At 45.5% G+C, this 23,606-nt stretch overlaps 1 protein-coding gene across 2 annotated transcripts in view; it reads left to right on the top strand.

Moving 5' to 3' along the window:
* crim1 (cysteine rich transmembrane BMP regulator 1 (chordin-like)) overlaps positions 1-23,606 on the top strand; it is a 212,727-nt gene that overhangs the window by 85,565 nt on the left and 103,556 nt on the right. For both annotated transcript variants that reach the window (XM_055639319.1, XM_055639318.1), the window contains exons 3-5: positions 16,637-16,879; positions 21,534-21,654; positions 22,750-22,871. In XM_055639319.1, coding sequence (XP_055495294.1) covers positions 16,637-16,879; positions 21,534-21,654; positions 22,750-22,871 — 486 coding nt within the window. The remainder of the gene's footprint in view (positions 1-16,636; positions 16,880-21,533; positions 21,655-22,749; positions 22,872-23,606) is intronic.

Here is a 23,606-nt window from a genome sequence, read left to right as displayed (position 1 = left end):
TTTAAAACAGATGTGCAGGTGAGTTTTTTTTACACAAAGATTGGTGAGCGCCTGGGTTACTATTAGTTATGGCATATAAAAGGCTTTTAGACAGGTGCATGAATATGCATGGAATGGCAGGATATGGATTATGTGCAGGCAAGTGATTTAATTTGGCATCATGTTTGGCACAGCCATTATAGACTGAAGGGCCTGTTTTCTCCTAGTTCTAACCAGTGGCATGTCCATGCTGAGAATGTATTTTAAAAAATGAAGAGATAATATGGGCATGGCCTGGTGAGCTCAGAGATGGAGATTGAGAGCAGGAGAAAGGAATCTTGCAGCCATCACTCCTTTGGGGGCAAAGGGAGGCAGTGTCAACAAAAGCAGTACTTACCGGGAACCATCTCAAACCGCCAATGTGAACATCGACATATCAGCTGAACAAAAGAATCATCTAATCCCAGCATCGACAAGAAAATAACAAGAAAAAAACCATTAGCAAGCCGTCAATTAGATTTCTCCTCCGGTGAAATGATTGAGCTAACACTATTAAAATGCAGTGCTGTAAAACCTTGATGCCTTGCAGAGACACGAGACGCTGGAATCTTGGGCGGGAAATAAAGGGGAATGAACAGACGATATTCGAGGTCAGGATCCTGTGTCTGATGAAGGGTCAAGATCCAAATGTGGTCTGTCCATTTCCCTCCACAGATGCTGCCTGAACCACTGAGTTGCTCCACAGTTTGTTCATGTTTTTGATGAAACCATGCACCCTACCAACTGTTGTATAAACAATGGCTGCTGGTGGAACTGTGCAGGGCAGAACAGTGGCGCAGCTGGTAGAACTGCTGCCTCAGTGTCACGGACCCAACTTCAATCCTGACTCGGATACTGTCAGTGAGGAGTTTGCCTGTTCCCCTCATGACTGCGTGAATTTCTTCCAGGTGCTCTGGTTTCCTCCCACATCCCAAAGATGTGTGGTTTGGTAGATTAATTCACCTCTGGAAATGCCCCTGTTCTGTAAGGAGAGGATGAGAAAGTGAAATAATATCGAACTGGGGTGAACAGGTGATCAATGGTTGGTGTGGGCCAAAGGGCCTGTTTCCATGCTGTGACCCTAAAGTAAACCTCTCCTTTTGATACTGGTGGGAGGAATGTTGTTCAGGCACAGATGGAGATTCCTCTGACAATAAAGGAGGAAAGACTGGCTTGTGCTTACATTGTGCCTTTCATGAAACTCCTTACACCAGAGAAATACCTTAAACAGCCATGCAATAAAGACACTGCATTTGGTGCCCAGAACATTTTAATTGGTGGATAATTGGTCCAGGGCATGAGGAATATGTTACTTGCAGATTGTGTTGTGAGCTTTTTGTTTATGTGCATCTGAGACAACAAATTTGGCCTAAAATATTTCATCTGATAAACAGCACCATCAGAACTGCACAGGCAAGTTAGCTTAGGTCTCTGTTCCTTGAGTAGGGGTTTGTTCTCAGATCCTCCTGATTCCTGTATAGGAAGGAACTACAGATGCTGGTTTAAACCAAAGATACACAAAAAGCTGGAGTAACTCAGCGGGTCAGACAGCATATCTCTGGAGAAAAGGAATTTGTGAAGTTTCATGTTGAGACACTTCCAGTCTATTCCTTCGCTCCATAGAAGCTGCCTCACCCGCTGAGTTACTCCAACATTTTTGTCTACCTTTGATTTTTCCAGCATCTGCAGTTCTTTCTTAAAAAATGAATAGTTGATGGTCAGTGAGGATTTAGTGGGCTGAAGGGCCTGTATCTGTGCTGTATCTCTCTATGACTCTACGAGAGTTTGCACTGAAAGAAGCATAGGCAGTCTGAGCCAAATTTGTATAAATGAATCCTCATTACTTCTTATCCTGTCTCGCCCTGTGTGTACATAGTTTCTTTCATGGCTTTCTTTGTAAGAAGTGTGTTTTCTTCCACTCTGGTAGTTCCAAGATCCTGCTCATTGTCTCTAGTGCTTGGTCGCAGGGTCACATGAGAACTTTCAGCATTAGTGCTTGTCCAAAACAAGGTGGAGTAGGTTGGCATACAAAAGTAAATGGCAGGCGCCGGCCTCTTTGGCAGTGCAGTTGGATTAAGATGTCAGTTTGTTCTTAACGCACGCCGTTAAAGTTATTGGCAGTGAAGTCACATTGGATCTTTGCATGAAATTGCCTTCCCAAGCCTCCGCCCTCCTGGGAGCCATTGAGGGAATGTGTTCCAGTCAGAGGCGAGCTCCAGAGGCATTTTTTAATGCTGGATTCATTAAGCAGAATGTTATACTGAAAAACCAGGCAGATGTCAGGGAGAGAGAGAGAGAGAGAGAGAAAGAAAGAAAGAAACTGCAGAGCTGTACTGATTACTTGTGAGTTTGCCTTCATTGAAACCTCACAGTGTTGTCTCGGTAGATGGGAACAAGTCAGAAGTTTGAAATTTGGGGTTGAGGTGAGATTTAGAAGCGGTGAACAAGATCTTGACTGCGTTTAATTAAAATAGGTGTAGAATGAAAAGATGTTCCCATCAGTAGGTCATTCAAGGTCTGCACACAGTTTTAACGTGAAGGACAAAAAGCTCGAGGGATTTAAGGAAAAAGTTTATTTACTCATTGTTGTAGAACTCACTGGTGCAGAGGTGGTGGATGCTGTTTCAATTTCAGCCTTCAAAACAGAATTGGATCAGGATGAGAGAGAATAATTTGCAGGGATACAATGCAAGGGACTGATGGGATTGCTCTACTCGAGCAATTACTTTTACTAGCAATACAAATGGGCTGAATGTCCTCGACCTCCACTGTAACAGCTCTCTGATACTATCATTCATCAAAAAATATTGACCTTGCAGGCAGCATCAGCATCATCCCTTTACCTTGAATTGTCTGTCATTAAGTATATCTGGGTCTTGACTTCTTCATTTGTAACTAATTAAAGAAAGAGTCAAAGAATAAAACAACATGGAAACAGGCCCTTCTGCCCAACTCGTCCATGCTGACCAAGATGCCCCATCTAGGCTAGTCACATTTACCTGCTCCTGGCCCTTATCTCTCTAAATCCTTCCTATCCATGTATCTGAAATAATGTATTTTTAATTTTATTATTGTACCTGCATCCTCTTCATTGGGCAGCTCATTCCGTATACTCACCACCCTCTGCGTGAGAAAGTTACTCCTCGGGTTCCCATTAAACCTTTCCCCTTTCAACTTAAACCTATGCCCTCTAGTTCATGATTCCCCTACCGTGAGAAAAGAACTGTGTGCATTCACTCTATCTATTCTCCTGATGATTTTATTAACTTCTAAGGTCACCCCTCAGCCCCCTGCACTCCAGAAGACCCCCTTGACGGTTCATTTCACTGATGAAGTTGAAGCATTAAACATACACCATAATTTACATTTACATTCAGTTTGTTTTAAAAATGCCTTGCAAAGCTTTCAATATGTTCATATAGATGACAAATTGACCTTTTGTCCAAGGCTTTGGTCAGTGACATTTTGCTGGTGAGAGGGAATGGAGATGAAAAATGTGCCTGGAAAGGGGTCGAAAAACAAAATGTGTTTGCAGATATATGAATGAAAATTGAGGTGTTGAAGGACTAATCACACTATAGCCTGGACAATTCTGTGGCTTATTGTTACGGATATTGATTTACCTGCGGAAATGGGGAAACTGTGGATGCCGAATTACACAAAGGGACACAAGGTGCTGCAGTAACTCAGCAGGTCACCTATCCGTGTTCTCCAGAGATCTTGCCTGGTCTCTGAGTTACTCCAGAACTTTGTATGCTTTTGATTTAGGTGTGCCCAGTTTCTAGTTGAGTGTGTTCTTTATTGTCATATGCAGTGAGGTACAGGTACAATAAAAAATCACAGGCCCATAGACCCGACAACATGCAAAAACATAAATTGCACAAACCTCTGCAAGACATTCAAAGAAAAGACTGCAAAAAAAGACATATGTGCAAAATGTAATTAGAAAAAAAATGGTAGTGCATGAGGTGGTCCAGTGTTCCATTTTTGTTAGGGAGAGGGTGTATACAGGTTTGTTCTCAAAACTGATGGCTGCAGGAAAGTAGATGTTTCTGAACCTGGGGGGGATGGGACTTCAGGCTTCCATACCTCCTGTCTGACAGTAGCAATGAGAAGATGCCATGGCCTGGATGGTGATGATCCCTGATGACAGAAGCCGCCATCTTGATCAACATATCTTTGGCCGAGATTTGTTTTGCTAAAAATACTCGAAACCTGAACGCTAATATAAAAATAAAAGCTCTGAGGAGTTAAAATTTAATTAAAAAAAAAAAAACATTCAAGCCCTAACAAATCTGTTTGTAGTGTGGGAGCCATTGGTAACCGTCACTTAGTTTGCTGCTTAAGATGCTCCCGATTCAAGCACATCTGGTTGGGCAATTCCTTATTGGCCCAAATGTGTTCTGTATTTGAGTCTAGATGATATGCGTAGTTTTGCTATATTTGTGCTTTGCGTGTGATCGATGACAGTGCATGGGCAGCATAGCCGGTCCTTTTCTCAGCTTGTCTGCAAATGCCTCACAGTCAGGACAGGAATGGAAGAAGGACATTAGTACTTGCCTTCAATATAGCTTTAGTCGGTCTTACTCGGTTTGGACCAGGTTTTTATTTTATATCCCTGCCGACCCCTGCTCCCAATCACAGTTCCAAGCTGCCTGTGCATAAAAAAGAAGAACATTCATCATGTTCAGGTTGTCATATTCAGCTGCGATCAAGCACATTAACAAACTGACCATAGTTCATGCTAATGATAAACTGTGATAGGCATGTCTATTTTTGCAGCTTCTTTCTGTGAGTGTTGATTCATTATTTACCGTAGGATAAGAATGACTTGATTTTGTGGGCAAATATAAATTGCATTCACATTTAATTATACTGTTACTTGTATAATTTAATGGAAATCTTTACCCATTTGCTCACAAGCCTAAGATGACTTAAAGTTTACTTGTAGAATTACACAGAATATATTGGCATGAGATGTGCATTCTGTCACTGCACTGAACCAGTATCCAGAGGCTTGAACTATTGATCTGAATGTTTTGTAGCAGGGCAGTTGTGGAGTTTAAATTCAGGGATTGGTGCAGGATAAAGGGCCTGTCCCACTTGGGCGACCTAATCCGCGAGTTCTAGCGAGTTTGCCCTCGACTCATACTCGCAGCATGGTCGACATGAGGTCGAAGGAGGTCTTCGTAACTCTCCTTCATGCTCGAGAGTAGTCTTCACTCTCCACTATTCGGTGTCCAATTTTCCCGAGGTTAGTCGTAGCTAGTCGAAGCTGGTCTTCAACATATTCGAAGGAGATCTTCTACATAGTCGAAGGAGGTCTTCAACATGTCATTTTTTCAAACTCTTCTAAACTCGCCAATTAGTTCACCCAAGTGGGACAGCCCCTTAAAGAGGTACAAAGATGCTCGAAATTAGCGGTTGCCCGGGTGCCAATTACCACCCAAAGTGCCACCGGGCAACCTAAACGCCGAGTCATTTTGCCCAGCTTGGCACTGCAGATACTGGTTTATACCGAAAATAGACATAAAAAACTGGAGTAACTCCGCAGGTCAGGCAGCATCTCTGGAGAAAAGGTATGTGACGTTTTGTGTTGGCGACGGCTGTAGTGCGGGGCAAGGATACTAGGTGCAGGGTGACGGAGCGTCAGAGCGAATGACGGGCCCACAGCGGCAGCAGCGACTGTGGCTCCACCTCCTCCCGCACCCAGCCCGCCCTGATAGCGGCCGCTGCTTGCCAACTGCGCTTTCAAAACAAACCCTCTCGCACGCCGAGGCCAGGTGGAGGGAGGGAGGGAGGGGGAGGCCTCCTTCTGCCGTCTGAAGCAGCTGCACCGCTCGGCCCCGCACCTTCTTGTTGGCTGGCGGAGGAGGGGAGGCGGTGCCGAGGAGATCCCAAATGCCTCTTCCTTTGGCGGCAGCACTTGGTGGTGGACAGGGACGGCTAAGGCGACGATATCTGTATTGTCCGAGGAGCGCTGACCTCCCTTCCTCCCCACATCCTCTCTCTCTCACTCTCTTGTACGCCCCTCTCCATCCCTCCCCCTTATCCTGGGACCCCTCCTCTCCATCCCACACTGATCCCCATTCCCGCCTCTATTAGGTCCTCACTGACATCTCCTGTGCTCCCCTCCCCATCTACCCCCCCCCCCCCCCCCCCCCCCCCCCCCCCCCAGCACCATGTATTCAGCCTGCGCTGATCACCCTATCTACCTCGCATTGATTCTCCTGCCATCCACTCCCCCATCCATCTGACACTGGTCCCCCAATTCATCCTGTACTGACCCCCCTTCCCATCCATCCTGCACTGCACCCCCCCCCCCATTCATCCTGCACTGCTCCCCCATCCATCCTGTACTGAAACCCCCATTCATCCGTACTGACCCACCCTCCATTTATCTTGCACCGATCCTCCCATCCATCCTGTAGTGATCTCCCCATTCACTTTTTAGTGAACCCCCCCCATCTATCCTGTACTGAGCCCCCCCCCCCCCCCATTCATCCCTTACTGACCCACCCCTCATTTATCCTGCACCGATCCCCCCATCCATCCTGTAGTGATCTCCCCATTCATCTTTTACTGATGCCCCCATTCATCCTATACTGATCCCCTCATTCATCCTATACTGATCCCCATTCATCCTGTACTGATTTACTGAACCCCCCATTCATCCTGTACTGATCCACCCATTCATCCTGTAGTAATCCCCTCATTCATCTTGTAGTGATCGCCCATTCATCCTGCACAGACCCACCGATCCACACTGCACTGACCCCCCGCCATTCATCCTGTACTGATCCGCCCCATTCATCCTGTGCTGATCCCCCCCCTATTCAAGAAGAATGGGGGGAACAGTCTGAAGAAGGGTCTCGACCCGAAACGTTGCCTATTTCCTTCGCCCCATAGATGCTGCCTCGCCCGCTGAGTTTCTCCAGCATTTTGGTCAACCCCCATTCATCCTGTACTGATCCCCCCATTCATCCTGTACTGATCCCCACCCATCCCCATCCATCCCGTATTGAACCCCCCATTCAACACCACTGACATCCCCCGTGCTCTCCCCTCACAATTTTACATACACCAACCAACACGTACTAATTCACCTACCTCAATCCATCCATTCTGCACCGATTGCCTTCTCAACCCCCCCACCTCACCCCCCCCCACCACCTATCCATCTGCACTGATTCACACCCCCCCCCCCCCTCCCTGACCCTATTGTGCTGGAAATGTCTTCAGAGCGAACATTTACTATGTTTGATAACGGAATGCAATCAAATGTGTTTTAATTCCCAATGTTATTATTTGTTTTAGTCCATAAAGATGGATTAATTAAATTGTGAACATGTGATACATTAAACCCAGAGTGTTCGATTGTCACTGCTACCGTTGACATGTTATTGCAGAATTCATTTTAACGGCAAATCAATGCTCTTAATATGGAGTATCTGTAGTTATTTAATGAGCAACATTCACAACTATACATTGGATTTATCCAAGTTTTACTTCTACAGTCGGTCATATACGTCACAAATTTGGTCAGGAGATATTTCAGTTGAAATTTTAACGTTAATTCGGAAGTGGGAATGATGGAAACAGCGTTTATCAATAATTTTTTTTAATCTGGTGCGTACAAACTGGGTATCTTCATTGCTGTTCACAACACGTACATCTAATCTAAATGTCCGGTAATGTGGCGTTTTGACACCTTTAAACATATTACCAAAAGACCATTTGCTGCAGTTATGTCCTTTGGCCATCTCTTGTCAGTTAGTGTAATGTTTAACCTGTCAGATGGGTATAGTCGGTTTTAACAGCTATTATCATAAAATGCCTTTAGAAATTTCCTTGCAACCTGTTTATTTTGTTGTGGATAAATTACGTGGGAAGCCAGAGTGTTTCTGTCCCAATAGCAATAACGACCCATGCTATGGCCATGTCATGGTAATTTTCGGTCCTTCACAGAAAACATGCTTGCATCAATCTGTAGTGTGCATGGTTAAACATATATGTTACCATGGTCCAGGATTTATTGACACAGGTTCATCATACGCTGAATAATCCAATTTTTGTTTGGAAGTGGAAAGAACTAATAGAAATTGCATTCATTGCAATGTGTAAAAAGAGTTGAGATACTGTATTATAATGTTGCTGCATGTCATTGTGGTATATATCATGTCTTGATTGGTGAATATGTTTGGTTTGTGACTTTATTTGAAGCCGAAATAATATGTGAATGCTATATTGAGCATAATTCCGACTGGTAACTACGCACTTCGTCCGAGCACATTATCGCACGCGTCATGCAAGCCGTCTTAAATGACCACCTAAACTGTCATTTAGCAATCTAAAAAGCTGCCTATGTTGCTTGGCTGACAACAGAGAAAAAAGTTAAGTGAGAGCCCTGATTAATATTAACTTTCTCCACATGCACCGCCTGACTAGCTGGACATTTCTAGCATTCTCTTTGCTTTAATTCTCTCCATCAGCTCTGACCTGTACTTCACAGTTTCAACATGTTCCTTTGCTTTCTCTCTCTTTTAATCCCCTTAACAATCTATAAACCTGATGGCTACGTCATCATTGAAATGACCTGGTTAATCCTAGCCCCATTTTACCGAGATGTTTATCGCATCCATCCATCCTCCTCTTTTAACTTAAAACTTTCCCAGTTCTGAGAAAAGTTCTCAGACTGAAAACATTAACTCTGTTTCAGTCAACAAAGCTGCTGCCTGACCAACTGAGCGCTTCCAGAACATTGTTTTCATCACAGCAGCACAGTCATTAAATTGCCTGTTCAAATCCCGCCGTAGCTGCCGAGGAATTTAAATTGAAGTTTTTAAATAAATCCGTAATAAAATGGTAGAATGATTACAATTCTAGCTTTTATTTAAAAACTTCAATTTAAATTCCTCAGCTGCCATGGTGGGATTTGATCTGGCAATGTAATGGTGACTATGAAACCACCAGACTGTTGTTAAAAATTCATTCATTTCACTAATGTTGTTGAGAGAATGTCTGTTCTCTGGCCTTTACGTGACTCCAGATTCAGCAAGCCAATCAAATCAAAAGCAATTAGAATTGGATGATAAATGTTTGCCTTGCCAATGGCATCCACAAACCCCAGATGAATGAAGAAAAAAGATACAAGTTTGTAATTAAAAGGAAAGCAAGCATCAGTGATGTTGACAAAGCCATAAAAAGCTGGGAGCATTCAGCACACCGGGCAGCATATTAGAGAGAACAGAGCGAAATCTTCCGGTCAATGAGCTGATATTATTTTATTTCAGTTTTCGAGCATCTGCAGTTTTTAAGTTTTGTCTTTAACATTGTCATGAAAAGCCTCTGGCTCACTAATATGCTTCATTGGAAGAAATCAGCCATCCTTCTCCTATCTTTGACTCCAGATATTTCCTGATTGCCCTCTGAAATGGCCCAGGCGAGTTGAGGATACAGTTGGGTATGGGCAGTAATTGCTGACTTTATCAGCAGTGACCCCATCCACTTCTTGCTGGGTTTTACTGTCCAACATGGCTGCACCACCTATGACCACCTGAACACCTTCAGAAAGTCCACCACATCACTTGTGAACTGAGCTCCTTAAACACTAGATCTCGTTAGTTGTGAGTTTGCTCTTGCATGTGTGCCAGCGAAAAAGGATTAATAATGTGTGGGAAAAAATGGTGAACTGGTTGATAGAATATCATTAAGGATAAAATTGGCGACAGATTGTGGCTTTGGTGTGGTGGATCAAAACTGGATCTCAGCAATGTTAGCGGTCTTGTTTCTGCCTGTTAGACACAATTGTACAAAAGCAAGATGCACTCAAAGGAATCCTTGTGGCAAATTAGGCATTCACAGAGAGTTTAGCCACATTGGGATGGGTCATTCGCAGCCCTGCTTCTGCTGAGTCTTGTGTCTGAGATGTTGTTTGATTTCACTGCTTTGCAGACATGTCCCACACAGCCAACATTTCTCTTTAATTATACATGCTCACAGTTGACTGAACTGTACACAGCTGTTATATTATTAAAATGGAAATCTATGGTACAAGCATGCATGAATGTGTATATGAGCATGTCTGCATGTGAGTAAAGGTTTCAAAGATCTTTTATTGTCACGTGTACCTATTAAGGTACAGTAATATGCGAATTACCATACAGCCATACCAAAAAAAGCAACAAGACACACAACGACATAAAAGTTAACATAAACATCCACCACAGCGGATTCCCCACATTCCTCACTGTGATGGAAGGCAATAAAGTCCAATCTTTTTCCTCGCGGTCGAGGCAGTCGAACCATCCGTCGGGGCGATCAAAGTTCCCGCAGCCAGCAGTCGAAGCCCCCGCTTCGGACGATCGAAGCTCCTGCAGCGTGGAGTTCCCGATGTCAGTCTCTGACCTGAGACCTCAGGCTCCATGGTGTTAAAATCCGCAGGCACCTGCGGTAGAGCTCAGAGGTCAATGTAGATAATACATGTATATATGAGTGTGTGCGTGCAAATGTTTGTGTGCATGCAGGTGATGATGTGTATTAAGTGTAGTAGAGTGTGAGTGCATGTGCAAATGAGTGTATGCGCGTATGTATATATGTGTGCACATGAGATTACATGTATGTCGGTTGAACCTATGTGCTTGTGCATTTGTGTGTCTGCGTGCATATCCATAAATGTGCCTGTCTGATTGTACAAAGTCCTAAACCTGGTCTTTTTCAGAAATAATCACAACCCAGTTCCATTTTAATCTCCCTCCTTCCTAAAGGCACAACTAATGGCAAAGGGAATTGAGTTCCCTACAATGTTGCTGATGATAAATTGTGTGTTGAAGGGAAGAAGCAGATCAACATTAAAGTGGCATTAAAATATTTGAGGATGCACTGATCAGAAATTGCAATTTCTCCCTTGAGAGAAAGCTGGTTGGCAATTGGATTCCCATATGGCTAGATGTCCCTTAACTTATATCATTTAATTAAATATCCTTGTTTAATATGTTGCAGTAACTTTAAGCTATGGGTTATCATCTTAAAAACTCTGAAATCAGTCTAATCAATTCCTTTTTTTAAAGACAGAAAGCTTGTACTGAAACCAATTACTGCGCTCTGTTGGCTGGGTTCATTTTCCAATTGCCTGGTTTTTAAAGTAGAAAGTGATTGACAATATACCAAAGGTTAATTGCCCTAAATTTACACACAGAATGCTTAATCGTCTCAAATGTCAGTGCTTTGATCAATACAAAGATGATGAAAGTGAAAAGGAATATGAGGTCTTTTTCAGTGGTCCTACTAATGCTATTTGAACTGAAGAGCTAACTGTCTGTGGGTTCAGTGTTGCTTCCTTGTTTTCTCTTGTACACAAGACAGGACAGATACATTTCAGTCTGCTGCAGTCATAGGTAGTAGGAAGGCAATGGAGTGGGAAGGTGGATGAGAAGCAGCAGAATGTACAGCCTGAGGGAGTGGTGGATGCAAGTCTTTTCAGAAGAATAATTGAATTGACGGGGCATAGAAGGCTATGGATCAAAAGATGATAAATTGAGTTGGAATAGATAGATACTTGATGCTCAGCATAGACATGGTGGGCCAAAGGATTTATGTGCTGGATGTTTCCATAATTCCACGAAAGTGTAAGAGCCAAAGGCTTGAAATGCCCATGTTACGCCAGTTCCCTCTGTCAGTGGTGCCACCCATCATACTCTCCTGGTGCTAAACAGTGTAGACAGCTGCAAAGTTCCAACTCCATTCTCCTGACAGGGAGGTTCAGGAGTCGCTGTGACTGAGCCTCGTGCTCTTTGAGTACTGCTAATCCACAGTGCCCATAGACACTCTTAGCCACAGGAGGACCAGATTGTTACAATGCCACTCTGCAATCAACACATGACATGGGTAGAAAGAGAAGGGGAAAAGGATAGTGTGTTTCACATGGTCAAAGTATCTTTTAGGAGTTCCTCCCAATGGCATGATAATGTAGTATCTGTAATATAATGTAATGACCAAGTGTGATTCTTTGCCATACTGACATTGTATTGCACAATGGCCTCTCACATTTATTATCTATCTATATTACTAAAAGTCTGTTCTTGACCGGTGTTGGCCTTCTGTGCTGCGATTTCCGAGAGAACGCCGCCACCTACGGCCGTCATTTTTGGCCACCTTGCTCAGAGCCCCCCTCCGCCGTATGTGTGCCGAGGATTTTTCCCGTCGATGACACATGACAGAGATATTAATGCTTTTACAAAATTCCCCATTCTCTCTGCTGCTCCTTCTGGTGGGAGGGGGAGGGACTATAAAACCAGGAAGTGGTGTGGCCCAATCAGTCTCTACAACATGGAGGTCTGAGCTCTGAATGACTGAACAAATGTCTACACAGCTGTGAGTAAGTACCCTTAATTTGGTTTGAAAATGAAAATATGGTTATGGTTAGTTTGAGGAAAAAAGCACTGCCTGCAAATGGTTGTTTGGGGGGTTTGGGTTGAGTAAAAAGGCATTCTCTCTCTCTCCCTATCCCTCTCTCTTTCTCTCTCGTTCTCTCTCTCTCCCCCCTGTCTCTCTCTCCCTTTCTCTCTCTCTCTCTCCCCCTCCTCCCTCCCCCCCTCTCCCCCCCCTCTCCCCCCCTATCTCCCTCTCTGTCTCCCTCTCTCTCCTCTCTACCTCTCTCTCCCTCTCCTCCCCCCCTCTCTCTCCCTCTCTCTCCCTCTCTCTCCCTCTCTCTCTCCCCCCCTCCTCTCCCCCCCTCTCTCCTCTCCCCCCTCTCCTCTCTCCCCCCCTCTCTCTCTCTCCTCCCCCTCACCTCTCTCCCCTCTCTCCTCTCGCCCTCTCCTCCCCCCCTCTCCTCTCCCCTTCTCTCCTCTCCCCTCCCCTCTCTCTCCTCTCCCCCCCCTCTCTCCTCTCCCTCCCTCTCCTCTCTCCCCCCTCCTCTCCCCATCCCCCCTCTCTCTCTCCCATCCCTCTCCTCCTCCTCTCCCCCCCCTCTCCCCCCCTCTCCTTCTCCTCTCCACCCTCCTCTTCCTCCCCCTCTCCTCTCCCCCCCTCTCCTCTCCCCCCCCTCTCCTCTCCCCCCTCCTCTCCCCCCTCTCCTCTCCTCCCCCCTCCCTCTCCTCTCCCCCCCTCTCCCTCTCTCCCCCCCTCTCCTCTCCTCTCCCCTCTCCTCTCCCCCTCTCCTCTCCCCCCCCTCTCCTCTCCCCCCTCTCCTCCTCCCCCCTCTGCTCTCCCCCCCCCCACATCTCTCCCCCTCTCCTCCTCTACCCCTCCCTCCCCCCCCTCCTCTCCCCCCCCTCCTCTCCCCCCCCTCTCTCCTCCCCCCCCCCCCTCCCCCCCTTCCCCCCTCCCCCTCTCCTCTCCCCCTCCTCTTCCCCCCCCCCTCCTCCTCTAAACCAACCACACATTGGGGGAACAGACCCAACGGGTCTGCACTTGGTCTAGTATTTACTATTTCCTTACAACATAGAAGGAGGCCATTCAGCCCTTATTGTCTATACCCGCTCTCAGAGCAATCCCTTATTTCCCCATAACCCATTTTTCCCTCACAAACCCATTAATTCCCCTCTAACTCTCCTACTACCATTAGCATTGCATGGAATTTACAGCAGCCAATTAACTTACCAACTCGCTACTTTACAATGTGCGACAAAACTGGAGCACCTGAGGGGAATCTGGGACAGTCACACGCAAACTCCACACAGACAGCACTGGAGATTGGGATCAAAGCCTGGTTTGTGCAGCTGTGTGGCAGCAGGCCTGATAGCTGCATCACTGTGTCACACACAGTTTGGCCACAGTGCTGCTGGAATGTAGAAATACAGCCAAAAGCCTCAGCTGATCTATGAGGTGTGTGTGTATACAGAATAGATTCATCTGCAATAGACAAGTAGCCTGGCAGGCAGATTGGGGGATGTGAAACCGTGCCCTGGAGAATGAGCGGAGAGAAGGTAGCAGCAAGAGAAGCGTTTACAAGAAAATAAATTCTGTAACGTTTAGTTTGCTCTGAAGGTGACTGAAGGGACACAGCTCGGCTGCCGGAGATTTTAAATTCAAATAGCATTTGCTCGCTACTGGTCACCAGAGTCTGGTACTTAAACTACAATAGGAGCATTTATGAAATGTGTGTTAGAATCCAATCTAAGTCAGTGTTAGAGGTGTCAGCTAGTAAGATAGGTTTTGGTCCCCTAATTTGAGGAAGGACAATCTTGCTATTGAGGGAGTGCAGCGTAGATTTACAAGGTTAATTCCCGGGATGGCGGGACTGTCATATGCTGAGAAAATGGAGCAGCTGGGCTTGTACACTCTGGAGTTTAGAAGGATGAGAGGGAATCTCATTGAAACATATAAGATTGTTAAGGGTTTGGACACGCTAGAGTCAGGAAACATGTTCCCGATGTTGGGGGAATCCAGAACCAGGGGCCACAGATTAAGAATAAGGTGTAAGCCATTTAGAACGGAGACGAGGAAACGCGTTTTCTAACAGAGAGTGGTGAGTCTGTGAAATTCTCTGCCTCAGATGATGGTGGAGGAAGGTTCTCTGGAGGCTTTCAAGAGAGAGCTAGATAGGGCTCTTAAAAATAGCGGAATCTGGGGATAATGGGAGAAGGCAGGAACGGGGTACTGATTGGGGATGATCAGCCATGATCACATTGAATGGCGGTGCTGGCTCGAAGGGCCGAATGGCCTACTCCTGCACCTATTGTCTATTGTCTATTGTTTTGTGGCCATTGTCCAGGGACACGTCCCACTGGGCTACATTGTTTGGCAAAGAGTGAAAGAACTGCACAGATGTCTACGTGATGTCTTCCAGGGCGGCAGTGATAGTGACCGGGTTAAGGACATCATTATGAAAAGTGCCAACCCATTTGTGGCTGTGACTAAGGACCAGGGTTGTACCACAGCGGAACCAAGCAGAGATTTTCAATCTCACATATGAGGCTTTTGCGATTGTATGCCAGATGGACCCTGAAAAGGTCATGATGGAATTTCCAATCTTCTAGGTAGTAAGTTCTTTATAAATAGTGGCAAGATTGCCATTTGATTCTGCTGGCAAAGCTAGAGTGTAATTTCCTGCACAGGACAGCAACCAGTGCCCAGGACCAAGGGCCTGTAACAGCAGAGCAACGTTGGCAAGCCTCAGTTCCATAATGAGCTCCCACTTCCTTTTTCATGTTGGTTGTCCCATTTTCTTTTTTGCTCTTTTCAAGCTGCTGTACTTTGCAGATTCAACTCATCGTGCCTCTGGCTTGTAATCTTTTTCCATTCTTCCTCTGTTCCCTGTTCCTCCCTCCTGAAGCCACCTCTTGGAATACAGCTTTGAGGGCTACTATGGATTTCTGGTAACACTATTCATTCACTGGGAGTGAAGGTGGCTGGCAAAGCTGCCATGTATTGCCCATCCCCCGTCACAGCAGCAGGGCCATTCCAGAGAATAGTTAAGACTAGCCCACTTTCCATGGGGCAATCATTGCATGGAGTCCAGGCTGAGCTATAAACATAAATGGGTTTGTGATGACAATCTACGTTTCACGAGCACCGTTATTTTCATGCCAGTGTTATTTAATTGTATGAGTTTAAATGTTCCCCAGTGCACTGACAGGATGGGATCACATGCCTGCATATCGTCAGTCCAGAACTCTGTAATCCTGCTACAGTAAACACAGCCAGTCCCAATCCTATTTTCGCTTAGTGTCGCACACATTTTCCCCAGACTGATCAGGAGGTGGGATCTTCTCTGCAACCTGTACTGGGATATCCCCCTCCCTCAGGCCAACTTGGGCCAATGGACCATGAGTCAGGGATCAATACAGAGCAGGGTATTTTCCTCCATTGTGCTAATAATTTAACTGCTACCCAAGATTAGGCCCATTACACTGCGATTCTTACTGGTTACGTCATGTTAAGCCAGTTTGATCTGCCTCTCTCCCTTTCGTCCTCCCACATTCCCCTTATCTCTGTATTGCCCTGGCTTCCACTCAGCAACCTTCAAAGAAGGCAGATGTCAGATTCAAAAAATAAACAAAATATGTAACAGATAAAAGAAAGTTAAATCAAGAAAGAGATTGTGTTGCTGAGCATTGAACTGTAGCAGACACGTGGAGAACAGGAATAGTGTTGACCTCAGATTTGGCAACGCAAGAGATCAATGCTCAAAGCAAATAATTATCTGGGACTCCTATTTGCTCTCCGGCATTATTCCTAAGGATAGGAAGAGAAAAGGGAGGTAGGAAGAATCGAGGGAAATAAGGAAGACGGAAGGCAAGGAAGTAAGAAAAATGAGAGGAAGGAAGAAAAGGGAAAGAATGGAAAGGTGCAATAAAGAAGAACATTAGAAATGATAGAAGGACAGAACTTTACTGCAGAAAGATAGAGGATGACCTGGGTATAGGGCTGACAAGAAGATGGAGATCAGCAGTGCAGAATGAAATCCCAGCTGATCTTGTGGCTTAAGATCCTGAACTGGATGGATGGGGGGGGTAGAGACTCATGTGGTGGTAGGATGAGCAGAGGGATGGGTGCAGAGAAACCAACAATAAAACAGCAGCCCAGACGACATGGTATCAACGTGCCAACACAGTGGGTCAAACAACTGTCTCTAACATCTGCCCTCCACCAACCTCCCTTATTTATTTTGCAGAAGAGAAGCCGGATTGCTCGAAAGCCAGATGTGAGGTCCAGTTCTCGCCTCGCTGTCCCGAGGATTCCATCCTGATCGAAGGCTATGCCCCACCCGGCGAGTGCTGCCCGCTCCCGAGCCGTTGCATGTGCAATCCAGCCGACTGCCTGAGGAAAGTCTGCCAGCCCGGATACCAGAGTATTCTGGTTTCCAAGGCTTCAGGAAAGCCAGGGGAATGCTGCGACCTCTATGAATGCAAGAAAGGTGAGGGGGAAATCCATTTCATCCTTTAGAGATTACTTGTTAAAAGTGACCAAGTCACACTGTTAATTTTCCTATTCCAGTTTCAGAAGAGGAGATGGTATTTCCCTGATGGCTAATCATAGGCACGCATTCTCAGTGGCAACATGACCACACTTCAGTCAATGGACTTGGTGCAATCAAAAAGATAGTAAAGATCCAAGGGGTCGAATGGTCTTCTTGTTCTCAAATGTGGGCACTTTCATAATAGAAGGCTTTCTATGTAAGTTTGTCACCCTGTGTATATTCCACCAGCACTGAAAATCGACAAACCAAGCATATTTCTTGTTTTACAAAGGGCCATAACATCTGTCACATATATAAGGGGAATAATGGGGAGTATGACTTTTAAGATATGAAACATAGAACAAATACTACACTGCAGGAACAGCCCTTTAGCCCATGACAGCAACTTGGTTACATCTGCACACTTGAGAGGAATTATCACCTCCTTTCAACTCAGTTCCACTCAACATGCACATCATTCCTTTGGGGAAATTGTAACCTCTGTCAGGCTAAGAGGAGCAGTTTGAGTCTGATGATAAAAAATGTATGAGAGGTCAATCAATTATAGCTGCTATTGTTATCAGGTTCAGTTAGCCCCTCCCATCTACCAGTGACTGGTATAGACAGAAACTCTGCCTTTCGTTCCCCTCTGTACATTTTCAAAGTGTAAGAAGTCTTTTTTAAGTTAGAATAACAATAATTTAACCCAAACCATCCAAGCAAGTTGCAACCTTGAAACTACAATCACCTGCAGCAATTCACCTCGGGTGTGCTTACCTCCAGTACTTAAGGGCCTGTACCACGGCGATTTTTTCAAAGACTGCCGGCGTCATATCAGTATCGCCAAAAGATTTTGAATATTTGAAAGTCCAGCGGCGACAAAAAAAATGTTGCGACACTTGAAAAAACACCGCGTGTCATACGTCATCGCGCCCTGAATTTTTTCGGTGACCTGATACATCAGTCAATGATGTCGGCAGTCACCGGAAAAATTGCCAAGTGGGACCGGCCCTTTAGGCTTCACGAAAACCTCGACAAGCAGTTCTGCCATGTTGACGCCTTATGTTGCCTTGGAAAATTAAAATTCGACAGGAGGTCCTAGTGGGTTGCCAGGAAGTCGAAGGTTCTCGTAGGTTGTAGCCGGTGCTAACCAGTGAATTTCATTGGCTCATTGGGGAAAAAAAATTTAAGCAGTAGTTTTCCGAACCAAAGGTGTTTGGTGAGGTCTCCACTCCTTCTATCCCCTTCTTCCCCCATCTTCCCCTTCTCCCTCCTTCCCCCCCCCCCCTCCTCTTCCCCCTCTTTTAAAGGACTTACATGACCCTTCCCGTACACTGTGCTTTCACCGTCTTAATTACAGCGCCGACCTTCCTGTTCATCACGGTGAGTGGCTGGACATTGGCTTTGCACCGTGTGATTTTCACTCAGACCGCGCTCCCCTCACTTGCCCTGGCCCCGCCTGCATAACGGACTGATGAAGTGTGGGTGTGTGTGTGTGTGTGTGTGTGTGTGTGTGTGTGTGTGTGTGTGTGTGTGTGTGGGTGTGTGTGTGTGTGTGAGAGAGAGAGAGTGTGTGTGTGTGTGTGTGTGTGCGAGAGAGCGAGTGTGTGTGTGTGTGTTGTCTGCACTCTGACAGCCGCCGGTTGTGCAGGCGACTGCTGGCGACCTGACAGTTGCTGACAGTCGCCTGACAAATTGCCCAAGTGGGACAGGCCCATAGAAATAAGAAATCACAGAGAACACATCTTTGCCATTGAGAAAGGGGAAACCCTATGCAAGAGAAGTGACATGTCAGGTGGAATCTCCATTGAATCCCTTCACAGGAAAGTCATGTTAATGATGCGCTCACCAGCAATGTCCCTGCCCAACCCATTCCACCAACCTGACCCCACCCTCATTATGATGATCCTCTGATTTGAATAAAATAACCAAGCCATATCTCTGTGCCATTTCGCATTGGTATAGAATATTCCACCCTACCTTTGTTATCCTTGCCATGTCTATCTGATCCTCACATCCCTTTCCGTCTCCCAGTTGTGCTTTTCCCATTCCTGTGTCTTTGCCATTCCTATGCCTTTGCTATTCACTCCACCATACTTTTCCCACTCCCATGCCTTTCCTATTCCCATACACTCTCTATGGCCAAAACCTGCTTTGTTTCCCATTTCCTGCTCTACGACCCTTCCCCTATTTTCTCAGCCCTTGCATTCCACCCAGCCCCCCTCCTCGGCCTGCATTTTGTCACCATGATTGTGTCTTGATTAAAAATAGCACTAATGAGGACATGAGTATTTTTAGGAGCAACTGGCCTATCCAAGCTCAACATCCCTTTTAAGTTCTGATTGAATCCAGCCTCCTGTCGAATGCGATAACATCCAAACCTGTGAGATCTGGGAGCAGTCGCTCGCTCATCAGCTGGCTTAAACTGCTGACAGCAGCATTTAGCAGATTACAAAGTTCAATCCTCTGTACATCCAGGTGCTGTTTATTTTGCTGACAAGCCTCTAGTCTAGCCAATCCTGGAATTTCCCCACACTCGGCATAACACAAAGTAAGAAAACTGCTCAATGACCAGTGTTCCTAATTTGTCAGCAACAGTGAAGGCATTGGAAGAAGCTCACTGGTTTTGTCATTGCAATTGGTTGACAAACTCCACTGGCATCCCAAAGTGTTGCATCAACCAGAGATTCTCCACACCTCTCCTGGTGGCACAAATCCTGGAACACTCCCCAGTAGCATTGGGGGTATCTTCACTAGGAGCACTACAGTGCTTCAAGGTGGCTCACCAAACTGTGAGCCATCAACCAACTCACCAACTACGTTAAGTGATTTGGTTGGTAACTCATTTGCCTTAGTTAACTAAGTGATTAAATAAATGCACATGGCCAAACTTTACACTCCCCCTGCCATACCTTCTCCCATTTACCGATCCTCTCTATATCCCAGATGCTATGCAACTTCTGGCTGCTTTATGATCCTGGCCTGAACTTCCACCCCACTGCATTATCCAACTCAAAGACAACAACATGCCTGGATGACATCCCCAACCTCAGCTCATCTCCTGCCAGAATGCTCATCCACATCTTCATCACCTGCAGATGTGATTCTTTCATTGCTCCCATGACTGGCCTTCTGCACTCCACTCTCCACACCATTCAACCAAACTGAAATCCTTCCTAGCTATGTCCTCTCCCACGCATTTCCTGCTCACCCATCATCCCACCGTTTGGCCACCTAGTTTTAGATATATATTTAAGAGTCAAGAGTTTTTTTGTCATATCTCCCAAAATGGAACAAAGACATTCTTAACTTGCAGAAACACAGCAGATATGTAAACATAGTACTTTGTAAACACCATAATAAACAAAAGTTCAGTATATGGTCACCACTTTCTGCAATCTTCTTTGTTCCTGGGTATTCAAGTTACTGAACCAGGCTGTGATGCAACCAGTCAATATGCTCTCTACTGCACACCTGTAGAAGTTTAAGAGAGCATTCATTGACATACTAAATCTCCTCATACTTCTAAAGAAGTAGAGGCATTGATGGGCTTTCTTTATGATTACATCCTGTGTTGGGTCCAGGACAGATCTTCAGAGTCTTTGGAATTTGGGAGGAAATCGGAGCACCAGGAAAAAACCACATGGTCACAAGGCAAATGTGCAAACTCTGCACAGCCTGCACCCATAGTTAGGATCGAACCCGAGTCTCTTGCGCTGTGAGTCTGCAGCTCTATTGCTCTACTCCTGTACCACTGCATCGATTTTATTCTGATGAACACTATTAAGCAAAGTACCTTGGGTTGGTTCAGTGTTAACGGCATTAACTAAATGTAGTTGCTATTTTGGAATACTAGGGCTGAAGACATTTTACAATGCTTGCAAGTGAAAGCTTTAGCATAGTCATGCAAAATCCACATTGAGGTCTTTAAAACAGCACAGCAGAATTTTAAGTGAAACCATGAACACATTTGGTACGTATAGTGACACATGCTTTCAAACCATGTTACATTCACAGAGCATTGTATCTGTTCAGATTCAAGAAACTGACATTCATTTTGCCCTCATCCATCCCACAGCCACAGATATACAAGTAATTAAACACACACATGCGCACACACACCAGAGAAATACAGACGCATGCACGAGCACACACTGATACATGCACACTCTCTCTCACACTCATTTACTTACTCACAAGCACGCAGATTTCAGTAACTATTAAAGTAAATGTAAAATCTCCATATAGGTAGAGGAGGACAGCGCTTCAGGATAGACCAAAGGAATCAATTACTGCGTGTGTGCTGATAGGGGAGTCCCTCCAGTTCACTAAGCAGGGGTGTTGTGAATTCACACTCATTTGGGTTCCACTGATTTGGTGATAAGTTTAGAGGCAGCGGACTCAGGGGGCTGAAGAGCCTGCTTCAGCGCCGTATCTCTCTACATTACTCTCCAACATCCTTAGTCTGTGAAGGAGAAATGAATGTCGAGGAGCCACGGAGCAGCAGTACACAACTGCTGCATGCACCCGAATGGGTTTACACATGTATCTTGGTTGAGCAAAGAGTGGGGAGAATGTGGCCAATGTTGACACTTTGTTTTGTCTCTTGTAGTCTACAATGTGGACTGCAGCATGGTGGATTGTCCTGCTAGCCAGCCAGTGGACTGCCCTCCCGACAGCCAGGAGACTCCGACCCGATTGACCACAGATGGCTGCTGCACTCTCCCGATACGGTGAGTCTGTCGCCGGTTGTGCTCGGTGAATGGACTCCCTTTCACCACCATCCACACACGAGCTACTCTTCAAATGTTCCTTTGCTCTGTCGGGGGTGGTCTGACTTTCCCACATTTACCTAATCTGACCCAGATTCTCCCACCCGCCTGCATGCACGGGGCAATATACCGTGGCCAGTTAAACCATCAGCTTGCAAGTCTTAGGGGTGTATGAGAAAGACAGAACACCTGGAAGAAACCTTCACAGTCACAGAAACAATGTGCAAACTCCACACAAACAGCATCGGTCAGGACCAAACCTAGTTGCTGGCACTGTGATGCAGTAGCTCTACTGGCTGTAGTATGTATCATTCAGTACCATTCTGCAGCCATATGTTCAGCTGGTAGATTAATGTATAAAAATGATAGATTCTGTCAAACAATGGCAGGCATTGACATGGGTACTTAGCGTGTTGGTTATTCACTCATTTAGATTATTGATCCATAGATGTGAATTCAAATCCCACCAATCTCCCAGGAAATTCAAATTAAATAATTCCAAAATAGAGAGTTGGTATCACCAAAAGTGGTGAATAGACTACAAGACTGCTGTCAAACCTCTCTGTTTTGCTTCTTCCCTTTTGGAAGTAAATCTGCTATCTTCACACACCTTCACAGCAGTGCGCTTTAATTGTCCTCTTAGTCCAAGAACAATGAGGATGGGCAGTAATGCTGGACTAGTCAGCCACAGCATAATCAATGAATGGATGATTGACATGCAGGGCCCAAGCTGGTGCCGGAGGCCTGTTTCAGAATGTGTATCCCTGGAGCTTTCCCCAGGCATTTTGTTAAATGAAAACATTGGAGGGGTGGGTACCAGGTAAGCATCTTCAAGCAAGTTTGAAAACAAAGTCCATCCCTTGAGCTTTTAGTCGAAAGGCCCAGACATAAGAAAACCAGGAGCTTTGGTTTGTATAGAAGACTCAGGCTTGAAAGGCCTGGTGGTAAAGAATGTTGCCTCGAACACATCTTTCGTGAGCCTGGGTTTCCTGCAAGACAGCTACAAGTCCTGGTGCATTCCTGCCTCTCAATAATTGTGTCTGATTTGTGTTCCAGGTGCGAGTGTTTGCTGGGAATCTGCCTGGTCCCAAAGTGCGAGGTTGGAATGGTGCCACGGATCATCTCTCCTGGGGATGGCATGCCCGGCAACTGCTGCGATCGGTTTGAATGCATCAACGGTACGTACAGATTTAACACCAATGTCTTCAGAGCCTGCTGGATAAATGTTGACCCAAAATCTTCCCTGCAGAGTGGCGAGTGGGGATACAGTGAAGGTCAGGGAAACAGCCAGAAGGAGAAACAGGGGTGTGGGGGAGGTCAGGAGCGAGGATGTTGTTGGTCTTCATTGATAATACTTTAGTCTAATTAAAAAATGAGTCTATATAGCATTTATGTTTATGTGTTTGGAGATGCTTTCAATGCTATTTTCAAGGTTTGATTGCCTTTGCAACAAAGTTGCTTTGAAACTTTTATTACTCCATTCAGATGATCTGCCTGCTCCAATGTATCATTAATTTTGACGAGTACGATAGGAAAAGCCAGTTGTTTGGGTTGCAAACCCTGCTTTACCCCTTTTCCTCAGGATTTGCTTGGATTGTGGAAACAAGATGGTGGCCTTTTCAATTTTGTTTTCCCTCTGGTTAAGGGTGAATTTTTTTGCTCATTTCGTGTGGTAAGAGACATATCCTTGAACAGCTTCAGGTCATGTGGTGAAGCTGCTGCAGCAGTTATGCTACAGGCTAACTCCACGGCAAAGGCTGAACATGAACAGGACATTTCATATTTCCCCACGATGTAACTATCAAGTTTCCAGATGGCGCAAAAGCGGGTGGTATTACAGATAGTGAAGATGGTTGTCAAAAATTGTAGCAGGATCTTGATCGGTTGGGCAGGTGGGCTGAGGAATGGTTGAG

Source organism: Leucoraja erinacea, chromosome 8 (genome assembly GCF_028641065.1).
Source record: "Leucoraja erinacea ecotype New England chromosome 8, Leri_hhj_1, whole genome shotgun sequence".
Taxonomy (NCBI): Eukaryota; Metazoa; Chordata; class Chondrichthyes; order Rajiformes; family Rajidae; genus Leucoraja; species Leucoraja erinaceus.
Note: the sequence above shows the minus strand (reverse complement) of the source record. Positions and strands in the feature narration are given on the sequence as shown.